General features: G+C 42.7%; 1 protein-coding gene across 2 annotated transcripts in view; it reads right to left on the bottom strand.

Moving 5' to 3' along the window:
• NAA10 (N-alpha-acetyltransferase 10, NatA catalytic subunit) overlaps positions 1–15948 on the bottom strand; it is a 33034-nt gene extending 17086 nt beyond the window's left edge. Inside the window, exons 1-2 of one of the 2 annotated variants that reach the window (XM_033920690.1) lie at positions 15784–15948; positions 12774–12872 (exon numbers count right to left, since the gene is read on the bottom strand). In XM_033920690.1, coding sequence (XP_033776581.1) covers positions 12774–12872; positions 15784–15804 — 120 coding nt within the window. In that variant the 5' untranslated portion in view covers positions 15805–15948. Of the gene's footprint in view, positions 1–12773; positions 12873–15522; positions 15684–15783 lie in introns of those variants that run through there. The other variant, XM_033920699.1, reaches the window with a different exon arrangement.
• Between the last annotated feature and the right edge of the window lie 3080 nt (positions 15949–19028).

The following is a 19028-nucleotide window of genomic DNA, read 5'->3' as shown; positions in this document are numbered from 1 at the left end:
TGGTCGACTTTGAAAGCAACCATACAAGAAGCAACAAACCGCTATGTAAAATCAGTAAGTAAACGGCGAAGGAACAATAAGCCTCAGTGGTTTACTGCGGAGATCTCAGACCTGATCAAGGAGAAGAAAAAAGCATTCATCTCTTACAAACAATCAGGGAAGCAGGACTCTAGAGCAGACTACCTGGCCAAATCAAAAGCCGTCAAAACAGCAGTCAGGGAGGCTAAATTCCTCATGGAGGAGTCTCTAGCAAAGAACATCCAGAAGGAAGATAAATCCTTCTTCAGGTATCCTTCTTCAGTGATAGAAGAAAAAACTCAGGCGGGATTGTACGTCTTAGGAAACCAGACGGAGACTATGTGGAAAAGGATTCGGAAAAAGCCCAACTATTAAATGAATACTTCTGCTCAGTCTTCACCCGAGAAGCGCCAGGGCTCGGCCCTCAGCTACAGACAAGGGTTGGCTCAGTTGACCCGTTTAGTAACTTTGAGTTTACGCCCAGCAGTGTCTACGGTGAGCTGTCAAAGCTCAAGGTTAACAAAGCAATGGGGCCGGACAACCTGCACCCCAGGGTGCTTAGGGAGCTGAGTGATGTCTTGGCGGAGCCACTGTCCGCGCTCTTCAACCTCTCCCTTAGTACAGGCAGCGTCCCGTTGGACTGGAGGACGGCTAACGTCATTCCACTCCACAAGAAAGGCTCAAAGATGGAGACAGCAAACTACAGACCAGTGAGTCTAACATCGATAGTGAGCAAACTAATGGAAACTCTAATCAAACACCAATTAAATAAGATCCTGGATGAGGAGAATCTACGGGATCCCCGACAACATGGATTTACTAAGGGGAGATCCTGCCAATCCAACCTGATCAGCTTCTTTGACTGGGTAACGGGGAAGCTGGATATTGGGGAGTCCCTGGACATCGTGTACCTGGACTTTAGCAAAGCATTCGATAGTGTACCACACCGCAGGTTACTGAGCAAGATGAGTTCTATAGGATTAGGTAACACATTGACGAAATGGGTTGGGAGCTGGCTTGGAGGTAGGCTCCAAAGGGTGGTAGTGAACGGCACCCCTCCGAAATGACGGAGGTGATTAGTGGAGTACCACAGGGCTCAGTCTTGGGCCCAATCCTATTCAAGTACAAATAAAAAAGCCAAAAACAGAAAACTATTACTGTTGGGGGATTCCATCATCAGAGGCATTAACCTTGGAACACAGGGCGAGGAGTCCAAAATAGTGAAATGTCTTCCAGGATCCTCAGCTACCAGGAGTTCCAGGCAAATACTGACTATAATTAAGGAAGAAACTAAGGATTTTAACACTGATGTTGTTATCCATCTGGGAACAAATGACCTGGCCAACAACTCCACACTTGCAGCACAGAAAGCTTTTCGGGAGCTTGGTGAGGGCGTGAAACCTTTTGTAAAGACTTTAGCTTTTTCTGAAATACTGCCTGCATATGGAAAAGGAGAGCAAAGAATGAAAAACACAGAGGACTTTAATAGATGGCTCAGAGCCTGGTGTCATCAAGAAGGCTTCAGGTACATAGGAGGATGGGGAAATACATGGAAGGACAAGAAGCTATATTGCACTGATGGGCTACATATTACTACAGCAGGAAAAAGAAACCTTGCAGAGAAATTTAGACAATATTTTTCCAGGCATTTAAACTAGAAGGTGGGGGTGGTGTATGTACGAAGGACAATTATAGAGACCACCCCCGGCAAAAGAAAAGATGTGATAGTAGTAAAGGCTGCAACATAAGCAATATCAGCAACTCATTTCTTAGTATTGCAACGGAAAGTGAAACGACACAAAAATCCATACGAAAAAGGAGATTATTGCTGAAAAATAGCTGGAAAGCGATGACCACAAATGCTCGCAGTCTAAGCAACAAAGTTCATGATCTGCAAGCCCTGATATTAGAGGCAGATCTAGATATTGTTGCTATCACAGAGACATGGTTCAGTGAATCACATGGATGGGATGCAAACATACCGGGATATAATCTTTTTAGGAAGGACAGAGATGGTCATAAAGGTGGAGGAGTAGCTCTCTATGTAAAGATCAATATCCAAGCGACCGAAATGCAAGGGACCTGGGGAGAGGAAGAAGCGATATGGATTGCTCTGAAAAGAGAAGATGGAACTTCTATCTACGTGGGTGTAGTCTACAGACCTCCGACTCAATCGCAGCAAATTGATAAGGATCTGATTGTGGATATCCAAAAGTTTGGAAGGAAAGAGGAGGTTCTGCTGTTGGGAGATTTCAACCTGCCGGATGCGGACTGGAATGTTCCGTCTGCGGAATCGGAAAGAAGTAGGGAGATTGTGGATGCCTTTCAAGAGGCTCTGCTCAGACAAATGGTGACGGAACCCACAAGGGAAAAAGCGATATTGGATCTGGTCCTCACAAATGGAGAGAGTATCTCTAATGTTCGAGTGGGTGCTCACCTGGGTAGTAGCGATCATCAAACGGTTTGGTTTGATATAACGGCTAAAGTGGAGAGCGGCCGCACAATACTTAAAGTCCTAGATTTCAAACGTACGGACTTTAATGCAATGGGAAAGTACCTGAAGAAAGAGCTGTTAGGATGGGAGGACATAAGAGAAGTGGAAAGACAGTGGTCTAAGCTGAAAGGAGTGATAAAAATGGCTACGGACCTTTATGTGAAGAAAATCAATAAAAACAAAAGAAAAAGGAAGCCGACATGGTTCTCCAACCTAGTGGCTGAGAAAATAAAGGCGAAAGAGTTGGCGTTCATGAAATATAAAAAAACCCAAGAAGAGGAGAGCAGAAAAGACTACAGGGTGAAACTGAAAGAAGCCAAGAGAGAGATACGTTTGGCGAAGGCACAGGCGGAAGAACAAATGGCTAAAAATGTAAAAAAGGGAGATAAAAATTTTTTCAGATATATTAGTGAAAGGAGGAAGATAAAAAATGGAATTGCTAGGCTAAAAGATGCTGGGAACAAATATGTGGAGAGTGATGAGGAGAAAGCAAATGTGCTAAACAAATACTTCTGTTCTGTGTTCACAGAAGAAAATCCTGGAGAAGGACCGAGATTGTCCGGCAAAGTTACACGAGAAAATGGAGTAGATTCTGCGCCGTTCACGGAGGAGGGTGTTTATGAGCAACTTGAAAAACTGAAGGTGGACAAAGCGATGGGACCAGACGGGATCCATCCCAGGATACTAAGGGAACTCAGAGAGGTTCTGGCGAGTCCTATTAAAGACTTGTTCAACAAATCTCTGGAGACGGGAGTGATTCCTGGGGATTGGAGGAGAGCGGATGTGGTCCCTATTCATAAAAGTGGTCACAGGGATGAAGCAGGAAACTACAGGCCGGTGAGCCTCACTTCAGTTGTTGGAAAAATAATGGAAGTGTTGCTGAAAGAAAGGATAGTGTATTTCCTTGAATCTAATGGGTTACAGGATCCGAGGCAACATGGCTTTACAAAAGGTAAATCGTGCCAAACGAACCTGATTGAATTTTTTGATTGGGTGACCAGAGAGCTGGATCGAGGACATATGCTAGATGTAATTTATTTGGATTTCAGCAAAGCCTTTGATACAGTTCCTCATAGGAGGCTGTTGAACAAACTTGAAGGGCTGAAGTTAGGACCCAAAGTGGTGAACTGGGTCAGAAACTGGCTGTCGGACAGACGCCAGAGGGTGGTGGTTAATGGAAGTCGCTCGAAGGAAGGAAAGGTGACTAGTGGAGTCCCTCAGGGTTCGGTGCTGGGGCCAATCCTGTTCAATATGTATGTAAGTGACATTGCTGAAGGGTTAGAAGGAAAAGTGTGCCTTTTTGCAGATGATACCAAGATTTGTAACAGAGTAGACACCGAAGAGGGAGTGGAAAATATGAAAAAGGATCTGCAAAAGTTAGAGGAATGGTCTAATGCCTGGCAACTAAAATTCAATGCAAAGAAATGCAGAGTAATGCATTTGGGGATTAATAATAGGAAGGAACCGTATATGCTGGGAGGAGAGAAGCTGATATGCACGGACGGGGAGAGGGACCTTGGGGTGATAGTGTCCGAAGATCTAAAGGCGAAAAAACAGTGTGACAAGGCAGTGGCTACTGCCAGAAGGATTCTGGGCTGTATAAAGAGAGGCGTAGTCAGTAGAAGAAAGAAGGTGTTGATGCCCCTGTACAGGTCATTGGTGAGGCCCCACTTGGAGTATTGTGTTCAGTTTTGGAGACCGTATCTGGCGAAAGACGTAAGAAGACTTGAGGCGGTCCAGAGGAGGGCGACGAAAATGATAGGAGGCTTGCACCAGAAGACATATGAGGAGAGACTGGAAGCCCTGAATATGTATACCCTAGAGGAAAGGAGAGACAGGGGAGATATGATTCAGACGTTCAAATACTTAAAGGGTATTAACGTAGAACAAAATCTTTTCCAGAGAAAGGAAAATGGTAAAACCAGAGGACATAATTTGAGGTTGAGGGGTGGTAGATTCAGGGGCAATGTTAGGAAATTCTACTTTACGGAGAGGGTGGTGGATGCCTGGAATGCGATCCCGAGAGAGGTGGTGGAGAGTAAAACTGTGACTGAGTTCAAAGAAGCGTGGGATGAACACAGAAGATTTAGAATCAGAAAATAATATTAAAGATTGAACTAGGCCAGTTACTGGGCAGACTTGTACGGTCTGTGTCTGTGTATGGCCGTTTGGAGGAGGATGGGCAGGGGAGGGCTTCAATGGCTGGGAGGGTGTAGATGGGCTGGAGTAAGTCTTAACAGAGATTTCGGCAGTTGGAACCCAAGCACAGTACCGGGTAAAGCTTTGGATTCTCGCCCAGAAATAGCTAAGAAGAAAAAAAAAAAAAAAAAAAAATTTTAAATTGAATCAGGTTGGGCAGACTGGATGGACCATTCGGGTCTTTATCTGCCGTCATCTACTATGTTACTATGTAACATCTTTATAAGAGACTTGGCAGAAGGGCTTCGAGGTAAAATAACATTATTCGCCGATGACGCCAAACTTAGTAATGTAGTGGGCAAATGCACAACAGACGAAGATTCAGTGCCCGACAATATGATGCACGACCTACTCCTACTGGAGCGATGGTCTAGGACATGGCAACTCAACTTCAATGCCAAAAAATGCAAAGTTATGCACCTGGGCAGCCAGAATCCATGCAAGTCTTATACCCTTAATGGCGAGATCCTAGCAAAAACGGTAGCAGAACGAGACTTGGGGGTAATCGTCAGTGAGGACATGAAGTCTGCCAATCAAGTGGAGCAGGCTTCGTCCAAAGCAAGACAAATCATGGGCTGCATACGAAGGGGTTTCGTCAGTCGTAAGGCGGAAGTCATTATGCCATTGTATAGATCCATGGTGAGGCCCCCACCTGGAATATTGTGTGCAATTCTGGAGGCCGCATTATCGCAAGGATGTGCTGAGACTGGAGTCGGTGCAAAGAATGGCCACCCGAATGGTCTCGGGACTCAAGGATCTACCATACGAAAAACGGCTTGACAAATTACAGCTATATTCGCTCGAGGAGCGCAGAGAGAGGGGGGACATGATCGAGACGTTCAAGTATCTTACGGGCCGCATCGAGGTGGAGGAAGATATCTTCTTTTTCAAAGGTCCCACGACAACAAGAGGGCATCTGTTGAAAATCAGGGGCGGGAAACTACGAGGTGACACCAGGAAATTCTTTTTCACTGAAAGAGTGGTTGATCGCTGGAATAGTCTTCCACTACAGGTGATTGAGGCCAGCAGCGTGCCTGATTTTAAGGCCAAATGGGATCGGCACATGGGATCTATTCACAGGGCAAAGGTAGGGGAGGGACATTAAGGTGGGCAGACTAGATGGGCCGTGGGCCCTTATCTGCCGTCTATTTCTATGTTTCTATGATTCCATTGCTCACACATTTCTGTTACTTTTTTTAATAAAAGTTTTTCATTCTCTTTTACCGTGTCATCAAGTGTATTTTTAATCCAAATACCTAAATATTTTAATCCATCTTCTTTCCATACAAAGGAAAATGAGTCAAATAGTCCTTTAGTACAATGCACATTAAGTGGCAGAATTTCTGATTTACTCCAATTGATCTTATATCCTGAAAATTTTCCAAATTTCTCTATCAATTCAAGCAAGCATGGCATGGAAGTTTCTGGATTCCTCAAATAAAGCAGTATATCATCTGCATAGGCAGAGACTTTGTATTCCCAGTCTGTACGAAGAATACCCTGTATCCCCTTTGCTTGTTGAATAGCTAATAATAAGGGTTCTAATACAATATCAAAAAGCAAAGGAGATAATGGACAGCCTTGTCTAACCCCCCTCCACAAGTTAAAACACTCTGATAAATTATTATTAATATACAATCTTGCAGTTGGGGAGTTATACAATGATTGAATCATTTGTATAAATCCAGAACCTATACCAAACCATTCTAGAGCTTGATACATAAAGGTCCATTCCACCCGATCAAAAGCTTTACCTGCATCCAAGGACACAGAGAAAGCTGGTTCATTCATGGCTTTTGTTAAATTTAACATATGAAAAGCCAACCTGGTATTACTAAAGGAATGCCTCTTTGCAACGAATCCAGTTTGGTGCATATCAATAATAAAAGGGAGAGTCTTAGCCAACCGTAAAGCCAATGTTTTAGCTAAAAGTTTTCCATCTACATTAATTAGTGAAATAGGCCTGTAGTTTGAAACCAAAGTTGAATCTTTATTTGGCTTTGGTAAAACTATTGTTAATAATTCTGCCATAATACCTGTGATGCAACCTTTAGTTAATTGATACTGATATAAATTTAATAAATAGGGTAATATAGTATTTTGAAATGATTTGTAAAATTCAACAGTAAAACCATCACCACCTGGAGCGGAACCAACTCTAAGAGACTTCAACGCTATTTCTATTTCTTTTAATGATATAGGCTCATCTAAACTTTTTTTTATATGCTCAGGAATTTTCAGCCCAACAATTAGATTCAAAAATTCTAAACCATCTTTTTCTTTATCATCATAAGGCTCAGAAGAATATAGGTCTTTATAAAATTTTAGAAATTGATTTAAAATATTTCCAATTCTAGTATGTGTATCTCCTTTCTCATCCTTTATAGCAATAATTTTTGTTCTTCTTTTCTTCGCTTTAAGATAATTTGCCAATAGTCTTCCCGCCTTATTTGAGTTTCCATAATACAAAGTTTGATGAGAAAACAAAACTTTGTTTACCAATTTTGAAGATATCTCGTTATATTTACCTTTTGCTTTTAATAAAGCCTGTAGGGTACTTTGCTCCCATTTGTCAATTAATTTAGCATCCAAATGTTTAATTTCTTTTTCCAAATTAGAAAATTGTTTTTTAATTTGTTTTCTAATATAAGCTGAATATGAAATATTACCTCTCATGGTAGCCTTAAATGCATCCCATAAAGTTTCTATGGTAATATCTTCTGAAGTATTAAATTGAAAAAATTCCATCATTTATAAATTCTTCAAGTAAATTTCAATCCGCAATCAATGTATTATCGAATCTCTATACAGACCTACTATTATCTTGCTCATCAAATTGAAATTCAATCCATACTCCACCATGATCAGATAAAATGTAGGATCTATGGCAGCTTTTGTTACTTGTACCATTTGATTCGAGACAAAAATATAATCTATTCTTGAAAAGGATTTATGAACTTGTAAGCAAAAGGAAAATTCCCGATTATCAAAATGAAGTATTCGCCATATATCTTACAAATCACAAGAATTCACCAAATTATCTAATCTTAACGACTTCATAATCCTACTTGGTTTTTTGTCCATTATTGTATCCATAACAGCATTGAAATCTCCTGCCACTACTAAATTAGAAGCAGCCAGTGGGAATAATAACTGTTGTAATTTCTTTAAAAATTCAATTTGATTTGTATTTGGGGCATACACATTAAACAATTCCAGGGTATTATTTCCCCATGCTCATTTCCACATGTACCCACCTTCCCAAGGGATAAAAATCAATTAATTTAAAATTAGCTGTACATTTTTTTATTTACTAGTATAGCAACTCATGCTTTTTTGCCAACTGCAGGGGCAAAGAAACTTTGTTTTACCCAACCCTCTTCGAGCTTTTTTGACTCCACCAATGATAGGTGTGTCTCCTGTATGTAATATATGTCAGCATTTTGCTGTTTTAAAAAGGCAAGCATTTTTTTCTTTTTTATTTGATGATTAAGGCCATTGACGTTTAATGCAAAAATTTTAATCTCCATTATAAATTCCAAATCTCAGACACTTGATCAAACATAGATATTTATGATTAAAATTAATATAGAGACACACCATTTTCATACACATCCATATTTCTCCCCACCCAACCCCTATTCCTTTACCCTCCCCCCAACCAACTAAATGATATGAATACTTGAAAGCGCTTATCAGGACTTAGCACCCAAAAAACTCCCCCAGGCACATATAAATAATTATACTAAAATAATTAAAGATTTTCGTCATTTTCAATGCTGACAGCTAATTGAATTAACTTAATTGACAAATAAAATAGTTTAATAGATAAGTATCCTAACCCATTACATACCTTATATCTAAACAGATCAGGGTAGAAAATAAAACCATCACTGTGACTTCGGAGAAACTTGCACTGCTGGTCCTTTCAAAAGGGTTGGAAAGGAAGTAGCGCCAGCTGAATTGCCTGAAGTTCCAGACGATTGGTCAACCAACATTTCGGACCAGAAGTCCACTGCCCCTGAATGGAGCAGGCCCTGCAGCGAGCTCGCAACCCAAAAAGCTGGCATCCATCCTAAGAGTCGGAAATCCAAAGAAGCCAGGCCTGTCAGAATGCCTCAAGTCGCTGCTAGCTGGCACTGTCCAGGGGAGTGGCATTTGAAGGGGAAAACTTTGCAGAGACAACCAAGATAGGAGTGATTCCTGTAAAGGGCACATGGGTGCTATGGCCCAGGGGATCGCCTCCAAGACCAAGACCCCAGAACCTGAAGATAAAACCAGGCCGAAGGAGCCAGACGGTCCAGGAGAATTCTGATCTGTTGTCGAAGGTTCTGATAAGTGTCTTGAGAAGAAATACACGACTGTCTGGAAACAAAGAGAAGCCTCCAGAAACTCCAGGGACTGGAAGGATGCCAAGCGTCTCTTCCTGAAATTGCCCAACACCTGCAGCAGAGACACTACCGTCTCCACTGCACTTTTGTACACCCGACGAGACAGAGCCTGGATCAACCACTTGTCCCAGGAAGAGTGGAATTGGACCTCCTTGCTGGCAGAAAGCCGCCACAACTACCATCACTTTGACGAAAGTGCGGGGTGCCATTGCGAGGCCAAAATGCAGAGCTGCCAACTGAAAATACTGTGGAAGAACATGGAAACACAAAAACCTGCAATGCTCCGGGTAGATTGTAATAAGGAGAAAAGCCTCTGAGAAACTCTTCTGTAAAGACAGCAGCTATCACCGTGTATTCCACTGCCATTTGGAAAAAAGGAATTCACAAGAAGCGGTACAGAATGGGTCTCCAATCCTTTCTGGTACAATGAAGTATAAGCCCCAATTTGTTTCTGGAACAGGTTCTAGCATCCCGATGTCTAAGAGGCAATGCAGAGTATCGCAGACCCTGGACTCTGTTCCGGTCGACTTGCCAGAGTTCAGAAACCAAGCTGGAGGTGGGCAAAGGAGGATTAACTAGTGTCCAATGAAAGTCAAGTCCACTCCTGACAAAACTGAAAAGGCAGCCTTCAATGAGGTCCGGCCCCTGGCCTCATCAGGACTTTTTAGGGGTAGCATTTGCACAGGAACCCGAGGACACCTAGAATTGTAACCCTGGTAATGTCTCTGGGAGGAAAAACATGTGTATCCCCGACGACACCTGAGGGAGGAACAAAGAGTACTACAACTCCCTCCTGACGTCCAGCAAAACTTTTCACAGGTAGCGATTTAGAGCAGCACTCGGCAACACCTGTGTAGAGGTCATCCAGCCCTATACCAATAAGAAGCTGGCCCTTAAAAAGACATCCACTTAAGGTGATCCTTGAGGCAACGTCCCCAGTCAAAAGACGGATCCAAAGAGTCTGGCGCGAAAACACTGCACCAGCAGAGAATGTACTAAAAATTCAAATTAGATCATAAAGGGTGCCCGGCACCTAATCCATACCAATCATCACCAGCGGAGAACAGGCATGCACCTCCACAGAGGACGCATTGCACAGCTCGGAATGACAGGCACACGCCACAAAGGAAGTGGCCAGTGCTGCTTGGCTGCCTGAAGATGCTGCTAGAAAAGAATATCCACCCTGCGATCCTAAGAGTCCTTAAACCTCACTCCCCATCACTAGTGAGGACTGCACGCTGGATAACCTGCACCATAGCAGAATCTACTACAGGCTGTTCAATCCTGCCAAAAACCAGGATCCAGGTAATAAAAGTGTAGACATAGCTTAAGAAGGTTGGTATCGCATTGTTCTGAAACCAGACCAAGGAGGTGTGGGTTGAATGGAAAAAAGGGCACAGAACAACGGTCCAGAACCAAAGCCTGAGAAATAAAAGGTGAAGAATCCAAATGGAGCTCTTTCAGATCATCATCCATAAAGAGCTGGACAGAAGCCTGCTTAAAAATCTGTGAAGAAAGGTCAGCACCCAATTCCGGACACTCAGGATGGCTGAGGAGACCAGTCTCAGCAAAAAGCATCAGCCAGATCCAAAGTAAAGACAGAGGCAGGAGACAGAAGAAACATAATATCTGCATGGCAACTACTGCAATCGAGGTCTGGCACTGCCAGACAAGAGGGCTCCCAAACAGGAAGCTTTGCCACAGGTGCAGCAGACCAAAAAAGCCCCAATGCGCCCGCCGGCTGTATCAAATGAGCTGGGTCTGAGGAATATGCCTTTCAGAGGAGTCGAATAAAATCCAGTGAATAGGCCCACTCTGCAACCATGGCATGGCTCTGTTGAGCTATATGTGCCATGCCAAAAGAGTCCATAGACTCAGAATGCAGGCGTTTTACACCAGACTCCAGAACATTCTCTGGGCGAGATTTTCTTCAGAAGGCATAGACCCAGGCCAGTTTTCCAGCCCAAGATTACTGGAGGAGGCGAAGTCCAAAGCTCCCACCTCCTTCCCCCAGCATTCTATGGCACGCGGTACACAATCACTGATCCAGCGCCAATTTGGCACAATCAATGTCCACATTCAACAGATTAGGGGCTTCGGAGTCCATCCCGAATGATTTTGTATCAAAATCGAGGGGGTTTTGAGGCAGAAATTAAAAAGTTAGAAAAAAAGATCATTTTTAAAATCCAAGATGGCCACTGTCACGAATTTGCACCAAAAACAGCAAAAATAAACAAAAACTGAAAATAAATAAATAGTTATTTGAGGTCTGGGGAGGTGGGGAACCTGAAGCCTACCCTCAGAAACAGTGAAAAACAACTTTTAAATCATTTTACCAGCTACCCCCAAAGTTCCCTTAGGAGATAATGCTCCTGCCTAGCTTTTAAAATACTACATGGCATCCTCCCTCCTCTAATCCCTCTATCTTGGAACTCACCGAATCCTGACAATACCAGGCCCACACAAAAACTTAAACTTTCCTTCCCCTCTCTAAAAGGTATCCTCTATGCGGGAAAATCTCTCTTTTTCAGAATTACAGGGCTCTGAAATAACCTTACTACCCTACTGCGGACTCAGATCTCCTTCCAACTATTCCGTAAGCATCTGAAAACCAGTCTTTTCACAAAAACGTAACGCTCTCCTCCTCCACTATTCTCAATCCACTAAACTCAATGTGCTATTCTCTTCCTTTATTAAACTTTTGTAAACCGTGCCGAGCTATTTTCATGGAGAGGATGCAGTATATAAACTTAAGGTTTAGTTTAGTTTAGAGATAATGGAGGTTTATTCAGAGTTATGCAGTGCCAGATTGTAAAACAGCATTAGAGTGGAGGAAAATGATTTTCTGCCTCAGAAACAGCTCCAAATGGATCTGGACTTGAAATCTTCAGACTGCCAACTGGCCAAACACAGACTATGACCTCCGCCCCCATGGATCTTCGTCCACACGGTCAGAGGCGGGAAAGGCAGCCTGCGCCTTGAAACGCGGGTGGGTTTCACTCCAGATGCATAGTCTGTGCTTGAAACCTGTGTGACAAGGTCACCGGCAAGCAGATTCCCAGGGGAAGGGACCCCCAAGTCTAGAAATGGTGGCACACGGCAGGCTGACTTCACAGATCTACCAGTTTCTCTGTGAAGCAACAGTCCAGAATTGCAGGACTGCATCCTTTCCTCTGACAGGGGATCACCTGGAAGGGGTCTCAAGGCACTAAAACCACCGAGAAAATGAACTATTAAGTGAAAAAAATAAGAAAAAGAAGCAGAGCAACTGCAAAGACTTCTGCACTGATTACTTGAAGAAATTTTAACTGAATATGTTTGTTAGCTCTCAGGCTAGGGGGGTGGAGCATGTGCTTAGAAAAGACTGTGGATTTCTGCAACTCCTGGATTGTGGGTTGGGATTGAACACCTAGTGTATGGAATCCGGAAGGGACGTAAGAAATTTTTTTGATGTTTCGGGTTCTTCCTCTTGCTACTTTATAAATTAATTGAGGTATTGTCACACTGAAAGTTATAATGAATTGTAAATGTGATAAAAGCTTCTGATCAAGAGAGACTGGAGAATAAAATAATTTTAAGATATTAAAACAACACAAAGGTAAATTTGAAACTCTGGGAGGCCTTGCACAGAAGACAGAGGGAAAACAGATATCCATGAGTGATTGTCTCACCTGAGGCCATGACAAACCATGGTAGAAGTAATATTTCATTTGATAGTTCTCAGGCAAGCACAAGAGGTTACAGTGCTGCATGTTCATGAGGTCTTCTGGCTGCAAGAAAAGAAATGTATAGAGCACATTCAGATGCAGAAACCTGCCAAACACATCACAACTATAAGGTGGTGGGGGGGAGGCTTCCAATTTAAAAGCAACCCTTAAAACGCCATACAACTCTTTAAATCAGATAGGCTGTTTTCATTGGCACTCATCTTGCTCATCTCTTCTGACAGCTCTGGGCATTGGGGGGGAGCCTTATACACTCCACCAAAATTTTTTTTACCCTAATTCTAACCATGCACATGTAATATTTCAGCAAAGATTAATATCGCTTCCCATAGGCCATACATAACAAAACTGAGAAGAACCTGGAAGAAAACCTTTTATCACTCAACCCATAGGATTACACAGTACATTAATTGCACTGCATGAATATTATCTGGTAAATCTGCCTCAACTACTACTATTTATTATTTCTATAGCTCTACCAGGCGCCCACAGAGCTGTACATTAAACACTCAATAGACAGTCCCTGCTTGAAAGAGCTAACAATCTAATTAAGACAGACACACAGGATAGGACAAAGGCAAAATTTAAGCCAGCACTGGGGGGGGGGGAAATTGTTCAAGGCCCTTTCACCCTTCCCTTTCTTTTTCTCATTCCCTTTCCTTTCCTTCCCTACCCCACCCCATTCCTCATCCTTTTCCCTTTCGTAGCATCCACCATCCCAGGGTCACCATCAACCTTTCCCTTGCCTTCCCCCAGGTATCCAGTAGTGCTGCCCGATTCACCGATTTGAATCGATTTATTGTCTGAGAAAATCAGACTCACCAATTCAGCAACCAACACCTTCAACCCACACCACCCCAGTGAGACCTGACATAGCTCCAAGGATTCCTAAAGCAGCAGCAGCAGCAGCAAAGAGGCAGGTCGCGAATTGGAGTGGAGGAGAGGAAGGGAGAGATGGAAAAGGGTGATAGGGAGAAGTCCTCCATAAGGTGGAGGGGAGGGAGAAATGTTGGACATAGGGTGGACGGCAGGGAGAGATGGTGCATGGGGAGAAAGAAATGTTGCTCATGTTAATGGAGAGGAAAGGAGAGACGCTACGAGGTGGGGAATAGAGAGGCTTGTCCCAGGGTGGGGATGGGGGGGGGGAGAGAAATAAAAAATTTTTTTTTAATCTTGTGATTACAATATGTCAGATTTGAAATGTGTAACCTGGCACAGCTGGTGTTAGACAGCAAGCGTGAGTTAGGACCTAACAGAGAGAGGAAAAGTATTTTGTGTTTATTCTGTTTATACCACAGCACTAGCATAGGGTTGGAGAGGGCAAACGGGGGTGGGGTGGGTTTAAAGACTACAAAATAAACCCACCCCATTGGGTGGGAAAAGCGAATCAAATCGAAAAATCTCTTCTCTTCCAGTCCTATGTTACTGCTGCTAGAACTGCACCACCATACCCTCTGCCAGCCCAGCACTATAGTAAAGAGCAGCTGGCACAGGGACTTGGACCAGTACCTGCGTCTGTCTCCTTTGATTGCATCCACAAGAGAGGGCATCTGCAAACTTATACAAGGCCTCATACTGGCTGCATTCACTCAGCTTTAAAGCTGTTGGTGCCAGTACCGATATGGCAATCATCAACCCCAGAGCTGTGCTGCTTCAGGTGGACACCTCGTCTGCATAGTGGTAGAGCCAGCCCTGTCAACTGAGCAGACTAGATGGGCCACATTGATCTTTTTCAACCTTCACTATGTTAATATAATTCAACTTTCTGACAGATATCACAGAAATGACTACCGAGTCAGACTCTTCATGACTGTCATGTAGAATGATTATTTTGATTTTAGTTAATACACAAAGGGAGCGATATAACTAAACTCTCTAGCCAGCAAATGGAGGTCAGCTTTCTCATTGAAAGTGAGGGAACGGGCAGCAGACCTTACTTTAAGTGATGGAGGGTTTTATTGGGAAAATAAGGCATCAGCCTATTAAATAGGTTGGTCCCATCTGGTTGAGGTATTTGAAAACAAAGGAACATATTATAATTGAACTGCCACTTCAAAAAGCTTCTTCAGAAACAGGGTGACAAGTTCTCTTGTGTTAATGGCCACTGTGTATTTTTACCACCATATCCTGAATAAGATGAAGTTATTTTAAATGTTCTGCGGTAAGCTTTGGTGTAGGGGGTTGCAGTAGTTGATTCTGTTGGTGAATATTCTGAAAGCATATGGGGGACACCAAAGACAGGTTTGGGAAGTCCATCTATTGAATTGAAGCAGAAAGTAAATTGAATAGACCTTAAGTTCTTATGTGTCATTTTTACTTTTGTCTATTACAAAATTTCCTAAGTGTACTTTTCCCTCAGTGTCTAGCATGTTTCTTGCATGATTTCTCTGCCATTTCCCAGTTGGAATTGCAAAACTGAAGAGTGACTAATTCCAGTCCTAGCTTTTAAAACCTTGTCCTACAACATGCTACCACCTCCAGTGCTGGGTTCTCGTTTTTAAAGTATCACAATGTGTGGGAGATAAGTAAATAATGAAAAGAAAGGTAGTCATAGCTCAAAGTTTTCTTTCCAAGGCCCAGAAGTATGTCAGGTCTCACCATGAGAGGATCAGTTGGATTTCCCCAAGCAACAGAAGTATGTTTGAAGAAAGAAAATTAAAAAAGATATTTCTAAAAAGTATAAATAGAACATTACCAATTTGGAGACAAAGCCGGCATGCTATAAATTAACATACAATAAAATCCAACTGTAAGTTTAAATAAATACAGGCATTTATGGCCATTAAAAACAAATAATCATAATATAACGAATACAAAAAGTCACTGTAATGAAGCTAAACGAAGAGCACTAGATTAGACCGATGCAGTAGCTGGGCCCACGGCCTCCAGAGACAAGGGAATGCCCGCCCCACCCCTGGACACCCGCGCGACGCGAGCCCGATCACTCTCCTCTTACCCGGGCGTTGCGGATATTCATAACGACAGCACTGCGAGACAAACCGGAGAGAGACAAATAGAACAAGCAGCTACCACGCGCAGCTCTACAAACCGGCTCACTGCCAGCTTCAAAGATGGCTGCTGGGACGCCTCAAATGGGCCTTGATTACCTACGCCTTTTCATCGTGTAGGTGTTTGCCCTTTGCAAAGATGGCGGGGTGCACACGTGATAGTCTATTAATGTCGATTAATATGTTTGTTCTCAATTTTAAAAAAAACTCCGCCCTTTCTTACCCTACGGCCACTTCAGTGTGTATTTTGGGAACTTTAATGCAAAATGGATATAAAATACTTCGTGTTCAGACCCCCCCCCCCCAGGTCAAAGCCTGTCTCACTCTCACAGCATCATTTTATGTGGGGAGGAAACAGAGGGTTGCAAGCAAGTTAATATCGTTAACTCCTGTGGGTTCGATTATGAAAGAAGGTATAACTAGTATTGAGAGGCTGGTAAAAAAATAAAATAAAAAAAAGGCAGGACTTCCTCTTTTTTTTTTTTTTTTTTTTTTGCCACAGCTGCTGCTTTGCATTTAGTGGAGTCCCCCGTGGTCTTCTCGTCTGCCGGTCCCGCCCCTTATTGTTTCATGTTTATTAAAATTTGATGCAAACGCTTATAACATAGTTTCAAAGCGAATTACAAATATAAAAAGGGGCAACAGGAACATTTTCACACAAAAGTTACCATAAATAGAGGGGGTGGAACTCCAAAATTTTTAGAAAAAGATAACAATGAAGGGCCACATAACAGGGAGGGGCTAAAAGCAGAAGCAAAAATGTTTAAAAGCTAAATATATCAGGGCGGGGATTCCCTGCAGAATGACAGTCAGAGGGGCAGTCAAAATAGACTGTAGGGTATTCAAGCAGTGGGGGGTGGGGGGGAACCCCAACACTTTGGATTTAAAAGGTGACCTTTAGCAACCTGGTCAAACTTATTTAACTAATTACTAGGCATGTGAATATTACTGTCTTTTAAACAGTGCAGCAGGATGTAGCTGCTTCTCCTTCCATGACTGTTTCTAAACCTGCCAGAAACAAAAACCTTATGGAGAAGTGATGTTCCTGAGATGGACTTTATTGATATTAAAATAATATAATATTAAAAATTGTCAAACCACATATAAACCTCTAGGGGTTTTGAGCCCATGGTTTACGTGTAGCTTCTACAAATCATTAAATTTGGACTGGCATATTTATCCACAAATTTTTGCCATATGACTCACAAGGACCCCCTGAAGAAGACATTCTGTTGAAACACAGACCATGTTGGGTCCAGGGTCCAATGCTTTCAGCGGACTGAGTCCTAGAGGTTTTGGGTTTGTTTGTTTTTTCATTTACTTTGAGGAACTTAGAAGCCAAAAGAGCAATTGGACAATTATTGAAAGTACATGTTTGATATTTATCCTAGAAAAATTACTGCTTCTAAATCAAGAGAATATAACAGTTTTGGAACTGCCATGCATGTTACTATCTACATGTGTGTGGTGCAATGGTTAAAGCTACAGCCTTAGTACCCTGATGTTGTTGGTTTGAATCCCACTCTGCTCCCTGTGACAGAAGTAAAATAAAAAAAGGATTAAAATATAATAGTGATGTCAGCATTTTGCTGCATACAATTTTAATGAAAAAACCTCAACATAAAATCGACATTCTAATGACATCATAATAATGAGACACGATGTACATTTTTTGTAGTCATCTAAAAGGCGATTCTGTAAAGGACACCTAACTATTTAGACGTGCCTAGACTTGCTGAGCATGATTCTCTATAGTGCATCTATACATTGTAGAATCACACTTAGCTAGATGTCTAAACCATGCCTAAATGTAGACATCTTGTACAAAATCTACCCCTAGGTGCATGAGCATACTCTATTTCTGTGCATATGATGTTGCAACTGCCTTTCAGACATACAAAGAGGCACAATTGAACAGGTGCATTAAGATAAGAAAAAAGCAGATTAGTCTCTTATGTACCAAGGGCGGGGTGGTAGGGGCAGTCTACCCTGTGTGCTGGCAGTAGTGGTGGGAGGGGGTGTGTGTGTGTACTGGAGCAGTCACAGGGCCAAGGGCCGTGTACCATATGCATGCAACATCAGCTCCACTGGCCTCGCTGCCCCCCCCCCTTCCCTACCACCACATGTCAATTTCTTGTTCCAGAATATTACAAAAAGGAAAAAGGAGGACAATCTTCCAACTTAATAGAAAAATCTGGTAGAATTGTATTCTCTTTAGTAATTACTTCTTCTAAAGGAGGAAAAAGCAACATAGAGAAACATGGATCAAATCATAAGATCTCTTGTAGAGCAATGCTTTTCCAGATCCCCATCCTACAAAGCAGGTTCTAATCATGTGACCACTTCCTCCGTCCACCTTAAGGTGATTACAAAACTAAAGTTGAAGTGCGCTAAGACACAGTTCCAATTTTAATGCAAAAGTCCAACATTTCCTGTTCCGTGGCAGGGGAATGGCAGAGTTGACAACCATGCACATGTGGACTGCGGCCACAGGCCATTCACCCTCCACCCCCATCTCCACTGTCTGGAGGAAGGGGGTGCTCCTCCCCAAGTGGCTGCCAAGCCAGGTATGCAATTGAGATTAGTGTAAACTGTAAAGGAATAAGAAGTGCTATGGCTTATGGCACAGGTGTCAAAGTCGGTTCTCGAGGGCCACAATCCAGTCAGGTTTTCAGGATTTCCCCAATGAATATGCATGAGATCTATTAGCATACAATGAAAGCAGTGCATGCAAATAGATCTCATGCATATTCATTGGGGAAATCCTGAAAACCCGATTGGATTGCGGCCCTTGAGGAGGGACTTTGACACCCCTGGCTTATGGGGAAGAAAAGGGGCCAGTCCTGGAGTACAGAGCTTCCAACCTGCCCAGTTCCAGGTGAGAAACTTTTGTTCTGTCCTGGTTTTGAACTTATATACCAGGTTAGGGGTATCAGAAATGAAGATATACACCTTGAATTTCCCTCCTAGAACTTTACAGTTGTGTTGGAGAGAGAGAGAAAAATAGATGGAGAGATGTGCACTGAGGAAGGAAAATTAGGCAGGAGGCACTAGGTGTGACAAGGGGCAAAAGAGAGAGGTACCAATGGGATAGGTTATTACAGTTTTTATACATACTTCTAAGTCAGGGGTCTCAAAGCCCCTCTTTGAGGGCCGCAATCCAGTCGGGCTTTCAGGATTTCCCCAATGAATA

The sequence above is a fragment of the Geotrypetes seraphini genome, chromosome 1, assembly GCF_902459505.1.
Source record: "Geotrypetes seraphini chromosome 1, aGeoSer1.1, whole genome shotgun sequence".
NCBI lineage: Eukaryota > Metazoa > Chordata > Amphibia > Gymnophiona > Dermophiidae > Geotrypetes > Geotrypetes seraphini.
This window is presented reverse-complemented; position numbering and strand designations above follow the sequence as displayed.